Raw genomic sequence first — 15,283 nt, forward strand, 5'->3', positions numbered from 1 at the left:
TTTTAGCCATGTTTTGCATCCTTTGAAGTCAGCTGAATGGTTTTCCTTACAGTTTGAGCATTTGGGGTCTTTTTTGCAGTCACTATGTTTTGAGTTTTGATCACATCTTATACATATTGGTGATTTGGTGCATTTGTATTGGTGATGTCCAAATTGTTGACAATTGTAGCACCTTAGAGGGTTTGGGATGTATTTTTCAACGTTCACTTTTAGGTATCCAATTTTAATCTCACTTGGGGGATTTGTGGAGTCAAAGGAGAGTATATATGCATTTGTCAATATAGTTTCTCCATTTCGTTTTATTCTTATTCTTTTTACATCTGTAACACTTTGGGATGCTAGATTAGATAAAATTTCCTCAGTCGAGCAATTTGATAGTTCACTGCATCTAATGACTCCTTTTGAGGAGTTTAGGTATGGGTGGGGATAAGTTTTAATTTTGATATTGTTAAACGTTTGTCATTTGAGAATTTCTTTAGCTTGTGTTTTTTGTTTCAATTCGATAAGTATGTTGTTATTTTGCAGTCGTTTTATCATTTTGGGTTTTATTTTTTGAGAGAAAAGTTTTTCCATTGTAAAAGGTGAAATTTTATTTCATTTTTTTTCAAGTGTTTTCATTACTAAAAATATTGAGTTTTCTTTGATTGAGCATTTCTGTTCGTCCTCTGAACTTGAAATGTCGGAAACATCTGAAAAGCTTTTTTTTTGGGGGGGGGGGTAATAAAAGCCATAATCAAAATAAGATTGTTTTTTCATCATCTTTTCTCCCCACCCACCTCGGAGCCCTATATGGGAAGTGCCTGGGAGGAAACCCATTCGCCCAGGCTCAACAAGGATACAAAGATGATATACTCAATTTACGTGATATCATGAGCACCTGTTTTCCTTTGATGTTACTCTGGGATACATAGTAATTTAAAGAGTTTGCAGCCATGTCATAGATATTTCACTTCGTCGATTGACCCTCAGCCACTGCTTTCCCCCATATATTAGGAAATAGTTATTTGTGGGGAAGGGATAGGCATATAGTGTTAATGATATGTTTATGGGGTGAGTAATATATGATGGGGCTTGATATGACCAGCCGATTGATCGAATCGGGCCCCTCCGACCGCTCGTCTAGCCCAGTAAGGGCCAAAGTGGTGTGTTGGGAAGTGGGAGTACTAAAACCTGACCTCCAAGTCTTTTAACCACCAGGATCACGTCCTAAAGATATTACGGGTCGCTACCTATGGCCAACAGGTAGCCCCATTGAGGGACTTCTACTCTCTGCAGGGGGGTAGTCGGCATATTCTGATGCCCTGCCGACAGGGTCAAGTGGAATCTGATCAGATTTTGAAGAATAATTTTTTATAGAATGTATTTTTTTTTTTTTCTATTTAACCCATAGTTGGGACTCTAACAGGTACTACTACTCCGGGTCAGAGTGGACCTGGGAGCAATGGCAATTAAAGGGTGGCTCCATGCTCCCCAAAGCCCGCAAACTGGGGGCTCACCATCAGATATAGTTTAAGGTCATATGCAGGACCGGGAAGTAGGGAAGGAAAAAGAAAGGAGGAGGAAGAGGCTGTTGATTTTGTTTTGTTTTTGTAGACCATTAAGTTTTACAAAAGAGAATAGAAAACAAAAACAGAAATCGATGTAGGTGCATTTTGTCTAAGAAAGCCAATCTGGTAGCACCAGCCCCTATTATGACCCCTTAAAATTTATTGTTTTGGGCTCAAATCAAGTTATTAAGTTAGATCCATGTCCAAGGAACCTATATCTAAAATTTCAAGTACGTAGACCCAAAATTGTTGGAGGAGTTTGGTAGAGTTTTCAAAGGTCAAATTGTTGAACTTTGACCCCTTAATCGCCAAATTTCTGGCCAAAAACCGATCACATCGATTTTCCCAAATCTTAGTACCCTGTATATCAAATTTCGAGTCTGTAGACTAAAAATTGACAGAGTTATTGCATAGGAAAATGTACACAGACACGTTCACTTACATATATATATATATATATATTTATTATCACCACCAAATGAATTTTGTTTGAATTTTGGAAGAAACTATTTTAATTCTTCAATTCATGTTGTTTTTTTTTATCACTGTCAATAATTTGTGACTAAATTAAGATTGAAAATAAAGTATTTTTTGTGAAGATTTTCAATTTCAAATAAACCACAAGAATCAAGTTATCTATTTTTTCTGAAGAGAGGACAAAAAATGTCAATTGTAAACTGCCAGCTTAATTCCTATTTTAATCACGTAAAAAAAAAAAAAAATGACTTGAGTGCTATCAGCTAGAATCGAAACTGAAACTGAAACTGAAACCAAAAGCAAAATTTAAAAGGTTTATGCCAGAGGTGTTACATCAGTCAGCTAATAAAAAGGTGAAAATTAACTCTTGAGGCATACATGAGTTCATTACTACCCATCAGTTTTAATGTTGCCCAGGTATTCAGGCTGTCAATGTATGTTTCTTGCTCTCGCCCTCTGCTTCTTCTACCCATGATCTTTCACATCAAGCTAATCTGTTCTATTCCGCTATTTCTGTAGACATCACCCATGAAGCTCATTTGTCCTTTTCATACGGTTCTTATTAGGGACCTTTCTGGGTTTGTCATTTTCTGGCTTGTTTTTTCTGTGTAACCAAGTACGGGTATAGGGTTGATATCCCGTTGAAAAAAAAAAATAGCCAAAAAATGTGGGCATCATATGACTCTGTGGTTAATAATAAAAAAAAGACTATGTACCCAAATATTTGTAAAGATCAGAGTCTTGAAGCGAAGCAGTTGTTTATTTTTGGAAAAGAAAGTTTGAGAGATCAAATGACAGGCAAGTTTTTTTTTTTTTTTTAAACAAAGGGAGATATACTCGTGACAACCAAAGGGCAGGCACGAATGTGTATATATACTCGACAACAGCAACCCAAAAATTAGTTCGATGAGATTGATACTCGATCGGCTCCATGTTAAGATCTAGCAGAGTGGGCTTCAACTAACGTTTCTTCAACTACCAATAGCCTTATTTCAACTCAAAACATTTCGAAACAACTAGAAGTAAGTTTTGGCTAGCCACCGGGAGTGACCGGTTACTTCTGGGTACTCTCGAAGTCACAAGCCACCGTTTTCGTGCACATTCTCAGAATAGCTAAACACCGGCTACCTTCAAGACTGAAACGCTATAAGAACATTACTATTGCGAATAAACTTAGATTCATTGTTTATTCGGGTGTGGAATTGTTTTAATTTTCTTTTCACCACACTGAAATCCACGGCTCTCTTATCGTTGATGTTCATCGTTAGCAGGGTACACAACGACAGGTCCGGAGTATATATTTAGACGATCAACCAATAATTCAGTCACTTTCCCATACCAGCAACTTTAAACGGCTAAGAATTATCACTGACAGTGGTCACTGAAAGGATGAAAATAGTGAACTGTAAACCACCAGAGTCGGGTCGTTTTCAGACTGCCGTAATTAGAGTGGAAGGGTTCCGAGGTCGACGATTGTCCTCAACCGACCGGCTTGAAGGGGGTGACATCTGTCCAAGATATCTTGAAAATTCTCTTAAGGAATCAAGTTTCAGTTGCCTCTAATCTGTTCGTTGTGCTGTTGGTGATTGTCCAGCACTCACAACCGCATAATAGAACAGACCATACATATGTACGGAGCATTCTGAATTTGCTGTCTATTTTAATGTTTCTGTTGGATATGATTGATGATAATCTCTTAAAGGTGACTTTGCGACTATACAACTTTGTATTTCGGTAGTGCACCTTCCATCAGATGTGATCCAGTATTCCAGATATTTGAATTTATCAACTTGTTTAACTCGTACATTGTGACATTGTAGCTTGCATGTTCTTGGATATTGCCATGCTTACCGTTTTTGAGATGTTTAAGTCTTTTACTTTCACTTGTTTCCACCACAATATCCAGCATGTGTTCGAAGGTCTCTTTGGATTGTGCTATTAAGTGTCGTCTGCATACCTTGGATGCTTAATCTTGTGTCCACCCAAACTTATTGCTTAAATATCCTCAATTTCTCTCAGTACATTTTCACTTTAGAGGTTGATTAAATCTGACAAAACACATCCTTGGCAGACTCCTCTTATTAAGGTTTCCTCACTGTGCTCTCCATCTATTCGAACTGTTGCCTTTTGTCTCCAATAGAGATTACTCAGAATTCTAAGGTCTTTCCCATCAGTGGCTAGTTTTTTTAGCATTTCAGATCTTACTTTATCAAAGACTTTTGAGAAATTGATAAAACAGGTCTTTCTGCATCTCTATACATGTTTCTGTCAGCATCATCATTGTGAATATGGCATTTGTTCCATTGTCTGCGACAAATCCAAATTGCGCTTCTGATATTTCAGATCATATTTTATTTCGCAGTCTCATTTTCAGTAAAAGGTTCAATGTAGGACTCATCAAGCTAATTGTTCTGTGACATTCACAGTCGACTGTTCCAGGTTTCTTGGGGAGTGTGATGAATGTGGTGATTAGCATACCTGTGGGAATCTTTCCAGTGTCATAAATGCTATCGAAAAGAACAGATATCTTATTAATACCTATTTTATCAAGTGTTTTATGCGTTCCCACTGGTATAGAGTCTGGTCCAACAGCCTTTCCTTTCTTCATTTCTATGATGGCATTTTCAACTTCTGCCTCTAAGATCGGCGGTCCTTCTATCGGTTTGGTAATCTTCGGCCGATTTCCTGTCATCATAAAAGAGGCTTCAATATATTCTGCCGATATGTCTCTTATCCATCAAGATATTCCCATCTTGATTTTATTCAGCCACTATGAGATGATTTCTCACTTGTGATGCCATATATATATATATATATTTTTACATAGGCATCACTACTTACCAAGGCCACTCGAGGATAAGGGTTACAAAGTGTACAGTAGAAATTGGACAACATAATTTTTTCATTTTTGCAGTTTGAATTAAACGCTATTACGTTGCAACATTTAAAAATATTTAATAAAAAATACAATCTTCTTCCACAAACTGCTAAAATAATCCACGTTAACTTTTTCGAACATGTTTTTTTTCTTTTCGATACTTTTTTGTGACCCAGAGCAGAAGTCCGCTTGAAATATAAAAAAATAATATTAAATACAAAAATGCTTAAAAAAAACCTTCATAACCTTTAAATCACTATCCTAAAAGCATACGTGGACTCTTAACATATATATTAGTAATACACATGGACGAAAAAACACTTTGGATAATCACAGATTTCAAGGTAGTTCTACTAAAATAGCCATATTTTTTAAACCAAAGCACTTCAAGTCTTCAAATTACTACTGTTTTGTTCGGAAATGAATATACTTTCAAAAGAATTAATAAATATGAATGTACATTATATATTTTAAGAGTTTTAAGCAAATAAAGTGATAAAAATGTGAACGCCATAAAATGGCGTTTTCGGTAAGGTTTTGTAATGACCCCCCCCCTGTTTTCTAAAGGTCCGTACCATGATTGTATGAAGAATTTCGTCATGAAATTTGGGAACCAATCAGAAGAGGTGTTAATCTTAATACTGTCAAGTGTCCAAAATATTTTTGACCATTTCTTTTTTTGTCGTGTTAAAAATAAGACTTTAATATGACGAGTATCGAATATTTTGAAAAAAAAATTCTTCGGACACCCAGTAGTAAGTAAATCAATCTTTTTACTATCTTTATCAATTAAAAGTATTATTTTATGTTGAGTAGGACCGCGGTAATTGATAATTTAAAAGGACCTACCCGAAAAAAAAAATTGTTTCTATTTCTCGAATTTGGTCAAATGAAGTTAGTATTACTAGAAGCAGCAGCAGCAGCTCCAGCCTGTAGAATCAGCGATAGCACAGTGTAAACAAAACACGTTCTTTAATTTTTATTCAAGAACGAATTAAGAAAAACATGAAAATATGAATATAAATGTTCTTATATGTTTAATTAGAGCTATTTTGTTATCAGAATAACATTAGTTTAGAACTATTCGGTTTTCAGAATGTATAATAACAACAATCCCAACCAATTCGGCATTATGAATCTGTTGCAATTTCTCACATTTCTCGTCAAATTTAAAAACATGGTTAAAATAAACTTTTGTAGATATATAGCTTGCATGCACTTTTATTCTTTAAATTAGTTTTGAACAGCGAATTAAAACAATGTTTTATTGCGAACAGCCACAAATGTTTTTTTTCAAAATCAAAATAAGTATCGAAATCTCGTTTATACATTGATTCGAAAAAGTTGTCAAAAAACAAATATATAACAAATAAATGTTATCAAAGGCAAGATAAGTTACTTTTCTACCTAACTGGATAATCTTCTAGTGTTTTTATTTAATGTAACATGTTCATTCAGCTCGAAAAACGTACAGTGTTTACCGATGTATTGGAAAATTAAAAATGGCGCCCGGCCCGACTCTTTGACACGGTAAGTTTGAGAAAAGGAGTTAAAAATAAAAAACTATACAAAATACTGTTAAAAACTCACCGAATATATGTCAGCCTATGTCATGGTAACATATATTGAGCGAGTTTCTAGCAGTATTTTGTCTACTTTTTTATTTTTAACTCTTTTCCCCAAACTTACTGTTTCAAGAAAGTCGGGCGCCATTTTAAATTTTCCAAAACATCGGTAAACATTGTTCTCAAGCTGAATAAACATGTTACATTAAATAAAAACACTAAAAAATATGAACCGCTAACAGTAAATATGAGTGATGAACGCTCTCTTTGAAAAAAAGCTCTCTTAACTTCACCTCTAATCCAAATTATGTGTGGCAAGTCTCCTCCTAAAACACTCTTTAACCCTAACAATAACACTAAGTTCGAGTGGCAAGCCCCCCCCCAACAAAATACCTCTGTAAGCCACATACAAGCATCTAAAACAAACAAACAAAAAATAGATCCTTCCTTAAAGAAAAGTATACATAAAAATAAATTGGTTAACTGTCCTAAAATGCTAGAATGGCCAGGAAATGGTGAATTATTTTACATTAAATTTTTGTGAAACTAACCGCTCCCCCCTCTAATATTGTTTTTGTTAGCTTTGTCTCTGTCAAGTTTTCAGTATGTTCACACATAATTTTCCTTAGCCCTACAATTAATTCAAAGTCCGAATGGCAACCCTCCCCATATTCTCATTGCATAGAAACCCACTTAAAACTACACATAATCATCTTTAAAAAAAAAAAAAAAAAAAGCATGCATATTTTCCCATAGAAAAAACCCCCCAGTTAACTGCCCTAAAATGCTAGAATGATCTGTAATAGGAAATTATTTTACATTCAATTCTAAAATAATTTGTTTATCTTTCATTAAAGTTTTTCATGGCATTTTATACATAATTTTCTAAAAAGGTAGAATCACATTTTGGAGGGGTGGTCAGAAGGAGTTGAGTGGGGTTAAACAGAAGGTGTTACTCTACAATAATACCAAAGAAATATTGCAATATATTCATTTTTAAATGGTCTGATGTTTAGATTAAAGTTTTTTGTACATAAAGCACATTACAATTCAACTTTGAGTTCTCCAACTTCTTTTCTGTTTATGGATACATGGCGTTTTTAAGGAATTGCTGCATATTTATGCACATTTACTGCAGATTATTTGGAAACCATAAACTTTGGGAGATTTTCAGTTGCATATTCTGATTCCTTGTACAAAAATACACTTATATGGTAAATTTCATTTCTTAGTCTTGTGTTTTAACAAAGATATGACATTTTTACTGAAAAAGTAGTGTAAAAAATGTGACGAAACGCATATGGTCTTAAAGAGGAAAAATATCCAAACGTGTGAGGCACAAAAATAGCCATAACTTCCTTAATTTTAATCAGATTTTAAAAATTTAAAAAGATTCTTTCTTAGCTCATCAAGCTCTTTCTATGCATACCAATATTGAAATATTTCAAGCTATTTCAATTTTTTCATGTGTATTGCTATATATTATTGGTTGAGATTGTCGGACTGACTTCCTCATCTTGGTTGTTATTGTCACAATGTTTCGGCCGTTTTGCCCTCCGGCCTTCGTCAGGTGAACGGTTTGTTAGGAGTCTCGAACCCAACCCTTTATTATTATTACGGTGGTACCGTGTTCGGACTCCAGCTATGGGACATAGTTGCTGATTCTCTGTTTTTCAATGTTACTTTTTCACTGCCTTCGTTCAGGATTGAACTCAGCACCTTTGGGTAACTGTAAACTTTGATACAACGTCTAGGACCACTCGGCCATATGTCACTAGGACAATTCTTAGTTGGTTTTTGTTAATGTTAAACCTATGTTGTTATTCAAGGTTTTCTCTCTCTATCAGAGGTGTCCAAATTGCATTCAGCTCTATGCTTGGTTTGCTCAGTAGGTTGTTATGTCCGAGCATGTGAGCTGTTTCTTTAAGTTTTCTCACTTTCCAGTGGGTCTCTCTGTTTATCATTTTTACTTCATCCCATAGGGGGCGATGATCCCCCCTCTCCATCCAGACATGGTTGGCTATACCCGATTTTTCCGTCTCCCCTTTAGTTACCGCTTTTCGGTGTTCTTCCACCCTTACTTTAAGGGGGCGGCATGTTTCTCCCTTGTAAACCTTTCTGCAACTGCATGGGATGGAGTATATGTAGTTTTTGGTCATGTTCTCATCCATGCGGGGCTTCACTCGTACCAGGTGTCATCTGAGTGTTGACTCGCTTTTGAATACCGTCCTGATGTTGTAGGGGGCACATATTCTCTGAATCTTTTCGGAGATGCCTCGTATGTATGGTAGGCAGACCGTTGGAGGGTTTTGGGTTTCATTCTCCTCTCTTATACTATTAACACGTCTGGTGGATAGTATGCTATCGGGGTAGTTGTTACGACGGAGGGTATTCTTCAACCTGACCATTTCTTGGTGGTATGTAATGGTGTCGCTACTTATTGTCTCTGCTCGATGTTGTAAGCAGCGTGCGATTCCATGTTTGATACTGTATGGGTGATGGGAGTTGAAATTTAGGTATTGTCCGGTGAAGGTAGGCTTGCGATATACGGATGTCTTAAACCCATGCTCTGTGCGTGATATGAGTATATCAAGGAAGGCCAGTTGGTTATCTTTTTCTTTCTCCATTGTGAACTGTATCGATGGTCTTATCGAGTTCACATGATCTAGGAGAGCCTGGATGTCTTCCTGATGGGGCCAGAGTATGAAGGTGTCACCCATCTGGTATTAGCCAGGTTCAACGTTGCTTAACTTCGGTGATCTGATGGAAACTGCGTGTGTCAACGTTATTATGCCATATGGAGATATATACATATATATATATATAACTACTTCATTTACTCACATAAAATTAATATACGAAAGTAAAAATTTATGCGAAAACTAAGTATTTACTTCAAAAGTGCTTAATACGTAGGTAGAGCTAGTTAGTAAGTTATAAAATATATATGGCGATTAAGCTACACTGAATATTCCGCGTTTTATCCACTCTAGGACTCTTCAGGCTTAGGCGCATAAGCCTGAAGAGTCCTAGAGTGGATGAAACGCGGAATATTCAGTGTAGCTTAATCGCCATATATATTTTATAACTTACTATATATATATATATATATATATATATATTAGCAAAAGTACCTGTCATTGACTGGGTTCAAAAACAGCCTACAGAAAATGAACTGATTTATGAAAGTATGATAGGTTATGAAAAGGAAGGGTTGTAAAGAGATAGCTTCGAATTTGGGGGTATCAAAACCAAAGCAAAATATGAAAGTAAAAATAAAATAGATAAACCCCATAATTTATTATACCATAACTGTTCACACTGGAACACTTATCACAATATTCTGTGGATATATATTAAAAAACCTTGTTAAACTGTGACATATTTCCATTCTATGGAGGTCAGGCGCGAACGAACACTCCATAATTTTATTATACCATATTTCTTCAAACTGAAACATAATTATCAAATTATACTTACGCAGATAGATATGAAAAGTCTTTAAAGTTTGTGCCTATTTCCATTTTATGGAGGCCAGGTGTGAATGCAGACCCCACAATTTTATTATACCATCCCTACTTAAGTTAAAATATACTTATCAAAGTATTATTATGTACATCTATATCAAAAACACTTATAAACGTTTTTTTTTAATTTTTTTTATTTCCATACTTTGTGGACCAGGCGCATATGCAGACCCCACAATTTTAATGAATCATCATTATGCCAGATCAAACATACCCATTCCTGTGTCTCCATACATGTATCATTATATGTGATCAGTTTTCTATAATATTCAACCATATAGGAGCCTATTTGTGACCAGACACACAGACGTTCAGCTTTATATTACACACACAAATCAAAATGCAGTTTGTTTTTTAAATAATTATTTTTACTTATTAACTTTCTAATTTTTTATTCTAATAAGAGTCTTCATCAGGAAAATACAGACAAGATTTTTTTTTTGCATTTGTTACAGCCATAGTCTGTTCTTATCTTGGGCCCTGGTGTGCATGTGAGTTAATAGCAAAACTATTTCCAATGTTTGAATGCATTAAAAAATAAAAATAAAAAAATACCGGTTTAGAGACTAGTCAAAATGAATTTTTTTAAATAAAAAAAAAAAATAAATAAAACAAAAAAAAAAATTATGTAAAAAAAATTTAAAATACAAAAATAAATCAATAAAAAAATCAGAACCGTTATTTAAAAAAAATTTTTTTTTTTTTTTTTTAGAACAGGGGACCTTTGTAATTATGAAGTGGAGGGAGGTTGACAGGGTATATGTGCAGTTGAATGATGCTGTTCTTTTTTTTGCTTGCAATAATTATTTCAATAAAGAAGGGCTAATGAAAGAAAAAACTAACGTGCTTACCGAGGAACTAATTTCTGTTTGAACCTGAGGCACGAGCATCAGACATGCAAGTAACACGCACATGACAAGGAAGATTGTGTACATAATCCGTGTACTTGTAGATTCGTTGACGGGATGGCATGCACTGCAACAAAGGCCGCATGATGCACAGCCGAGGAAACAGGAGAGCTGCAGAAGAAGAAAAACAAAATTAGGATGCATTATGAAAGGTAAAACATAGCAAAAGCAAAAATTAAATAGATTATAATGATTAGTACATCATTAGTGACCCGTTGAGTCAGTAATAAATACCCAAGAAAATCATTTAGCATTTTTAAATAGAGAGATAGTGAGAGAGAGAAAGCAGGGAAGAGTGAAAGGGAGATAGAGAAAATGGGCATATATTTCACATTTTAAAAAAATCTACAATATTTTTACATCCGTGAAAACGTTTTAGAATTTCCAAAATTTCAGCTAAGTATTCACAGGTAACATGAATTGGAACTAATGCAGTGAGGACATTGCCAAGGCTGCTGCAAATAAAGTGGGCTCCTATGGTACTAGAAAACTACTTACACCAGCCAGTATCCTGTATCTCTTCAATGGAGTATTGTTGTTACATCTAGGCTAGTGCATCTACCACTATCGGATCCAAAAAAGAATCTGCAACCAAATAGGTCCTGCATTATTAATCAAACTCCAATCTCTGTCCCATCACTGCAATGCTGCACCCCTATGCCTGTTTTACAAATAATTTAATGAAATGTACTCTGATGAACTCATAGCACATGTGTGCCCCTATGTAAATACCTCCAACTAACCTGTCAAGCAGCAAAATCCCACCCCTTCACTGTAGAGATACTTAGATGCCGAAAAACCTAGTTGTTTCTTCTCTTGAATGCTAGTCTTTGGAATTCCCTCTCGGTTTCGTGCTTCCCTGATTGTACTGACATGCAGAAGTGTAATGTAAACATATCTTATCTGTTCAACTCCCTATGTAGTGTCCCTGTAGATATTGTCCGAAATGGTAGTCTCTTGCGTCCGAGTGGCAATATGCCTTGTTTGAGGTGAATAAGAGCAAAAAAGGAGAAGAGAAACGAAAACAATAGTGAAGAGAGAAAGAGAAAGGGGAGAGAGTGGGCATATATTTGAAACATGAAAAGAGTTTCATAAATATTTAGAAAATCTAAAATGTTTTATATTTGAAAATATTTTGAAATTTCCAAATATCTATGAAACTCTTGTTATGTCATTTCCTTTCCTGTCTCTCCTCCCTCTCTTATTTATATAATTCCATTCCTCCCACCACCTCTTATCTATCTTTTATCTACATTATTCCGAGTTTCAACCACCTGTCATGGTATGGACATGTTGAATGAAGCTCTGCTACATATATCTCGATTGAGGTGAAGGTGGCCGCAAGCAATGACAAAATCTAAAATCAAAATTCCATGAAGAAAATTACTTCATACAACTATGGCCAACACGTAATGCACATCTGATGAGAAAAAAAAAAAAAAGAAAAGAAAAAAGAAAAAAAAAAGACATTAAACGAAGGAGACGGTTCACCCTACCTATGGCACACCTCCCGCCAAGTGATACCCCTCCCACCATCTAAATAATGTACTGCTGAAAAATGTGCAAGAGAACAAGAATTTTAACGGTATATAGATTCTGACATATTTACACACATTCATGCAACATCTTGTTAGGCCATTAGAAACAAATCCACATGTTAAGATGACTATGACTGGCTTTCTCTTTCTCTCTACATACATAAATTTATCTATATATAGAGTACTACCATTCGTGTGTGTGTAAAACTTTCCTACAGCCCAAACCACCAGACCGATCATGACCAAACCTGGTATAATGATAGTACCCCACCTAGATACAGTGCATACCATTTTTCAAGACTTTTTTTTACAAAGAAAGATGCACCTTCTCCAAGTAATATTACCTCAAGTAATAGCATAAAGCTGGATACTCTACCAGAATAGATAAATTCTTGTCCTGGAATTCAGTAAGATCAAGAGACCCCCCCCCCCCCCCCCAAAAAAAAAAAGATATACCATGACATATTTAAATGATCAATTGTGGAGAGGAAAATTAGGTTCTCAACTTCTTTACTAACTCAGTATTTGAAAGATAAAAGGAAAAATTTAATAGAACATTTGAATATCTATGTCTTATATAGATGTAATGATTTCTGAGAACTTTAACTGAAGTAAAATGAAACGTGAAAGAATATACACAACACTATATATGTTTATTTATCAAATATCATTGGTTACATATGTGCATACATGTTTCTGCTGCAAATTATTTAGAAATGCAGGGTCATCAGGAAGTTCTAATATTCTACTATTACATACTGACCGACAGAATGCTGCTAAATACTCAAGATACATAAAAAAGGTAGAAAACAAAAAATACAAAAAAACAAAACAAAAAAAAAACGTACTTGCATGATGTAAGTTTGAGGAGCTTCATAGTCTATTGTGTTGTTCACATGATTGAGACTTTCACAATTGATTTTGAATTTGTTAAGAGAAAACAAAATAAAAAATAAAGTCCATACAAAGTCAACATTGTAGTTGATAAATGTCATAAATTCCTTTGTTTCTTTACATAATTAAAGGTCAAACCATGCAATCTTTCCATTCACATATGCTGTGAAGTATTTATATAACAATAACTGAAGATCTGATTTTATAAATGTGTAGCTTCATGCATCATAATAATCGGCACCATTTTAAAAATATCAATGAATGAACTGATCTCTCTTGCATTACTCGAATGTCAAATATACTGAACGTACATTTATTCTTTATGCAGGATAATTGGAATGTAACTCCCATTATTAAGTGCTTGTAATTTATTGAAATAAAATCTTTACAATAAATGAAAATAATAAGTAGGGATTAATTTAGAATTCAATATGGGTGCCAGTATCCGACACTAGCTTTTCAAAACACCTGGCAACTGCATCAACTGATTTTACAAAATCATTTTTCATTTTTTTTTTTATTTAACTAATGGGTCGGTACTTATCAAAGCTAAAACCGTTTAAATATTTGGGTTGACGAGATGTGTAACAGAGCAAATATGAGCGCATAGGGAAAATATCAGGAGCTGTAAGATAGCTGGCTTGCGAGGATATTAGCAGCAGTAGCTGAAAAGAAAGTACATATACAAATTAGGAAGTGTGCGCACGCTGGTGGGACAAGAAAAAAACAAACAAAAAAAAACACAAAGGACACCACGTGGTCAAGAGAAACAAAGTTGGCATCGAAGAAGATGGACATGTAATCTCTCACTCTACCCCCTCCTATTCATTTCTTGTAAGAATTATATTTCAGTAATAAGTTTCAAGCAGAGGAAATTACTTTCTAATCATGCTGTAGTTTAGAACAAACACCATGGAACCCCTAAGCAGAACAAAGTTTCTTCACGAAACACTAACAAGATAAAATTTTTATTTCTGTTTCTTTTCTCCACATTAAAAAACGACCCTGGTGTCTAACTCTGTCCCGTGGGGAGGCATCGTAAATAGGAACAAGATAATTTCTAAAATAAATAAGAAAAACATTAATTTCAAATTTTAACTTATACTTGTTCATTAGTTGTTACTGTTCGTAATTTTACTATATTTTCATGTTTACAACCAATTTTTGTTTAATCAAAAACTGTTGCATTTATTTTTTTATTTACTTTTTCATGAATCATCTTGAAACTCTTCACACCTGTAGTTATGGATCATATCTATTTCCAGTAAAAAAATGTCAATAATTAAATGTCTGCAGCTATTTTATTTTTCCATATAAAGCATTTGGTCTTTAAGAAAGGGCTTCCGGAGCCCCTTAATCTCAAACAGAGCTCCTGGTTCAGAATAGTTTATCAACGTTAAAGCATTTGACATTTTTTCAGTGATCACTAAACTAACTTACTCAAGTTATTGCTCATAGGAAATAGTCTCAGCCAATTTGGTGATGTTGCCAAAATATCGTTTAAATGTTTTAGTTCATTATTTTATTTTATTTATTTATTTTTTTTCTTTTACAAATAAATGTTTATGTACTTTCATTAACTTTTTTAAAAAAATTAATTTTTACTTACTTGCGAAAGAACTAACCCATTAATTAATCAAGCTCTAATCCACCACCTTACAGTTGGTAAACTTCTGTCCAACCATCAATATGGAGTTAGGCAAGCCTGTTCTACTGCAGATAGTCTAACTAATCTCTGAACGTATATACAATGCACTGGAGAAGACAGGTGAGGGGAGGGCAGTAGCCCTAGATATATCTAAGGCTTTTGACAGGATATGGCACAATGGTCTTCTCAGGAAATTCAGATCCTATGGTATTACTGAACAAACATTTAATTAAATCCTTAAGAGAAGAATTTAAGTTGTCCTCGATCGTTGTGCGGTTAAACAATGATATAAATGCAGATG

General features: G+C 34.6%; 1 protein-coding gene across 2 annotated transcripts in view; it reads right to left on the bottom strand.

Annotated features, from left to right (window-relative positions):
- LOC145291924 (serine incorporator 5-like) overlaps nucleotides 1-15,283 on the bottom strand; it is a 317,833-nt gene that overhangs the window by 96,362 nt on the left and 206,188 nt on the right. For both annotated transcript variants that reach the window (XM_080137782.1, XM_080137781.1), the window contains one exon: nucleotides 10,846-11,013. In XM_080137782.1, coding sequence (XP_079993908.1) covers nucleotides 10,846-10,929 — 84 coding nt within the window. In that variant the 5' untranslated portion in view covers nucleotides 10,930-11,013. The remainder of the gene's footprint in view (nucleotides 1-10,845; nucleotides 11,014-15,283) is intronic.

Source organism: Euprymna scolopes, chromosome 13, assembly GCF_053919585.1.
Source record: "Euprymna scolopes isolate OS-2025 chromosome 13, ASM5391958v1, whole genome shotgun sequence".
Taxonomy (NCBI): domain Eukaryota; kingdom Metazoa; phylum Mollusca; class Cephalopoda; order Sepiida; family Sepiolidae; genus Euprymna; species Euprymna scolopes.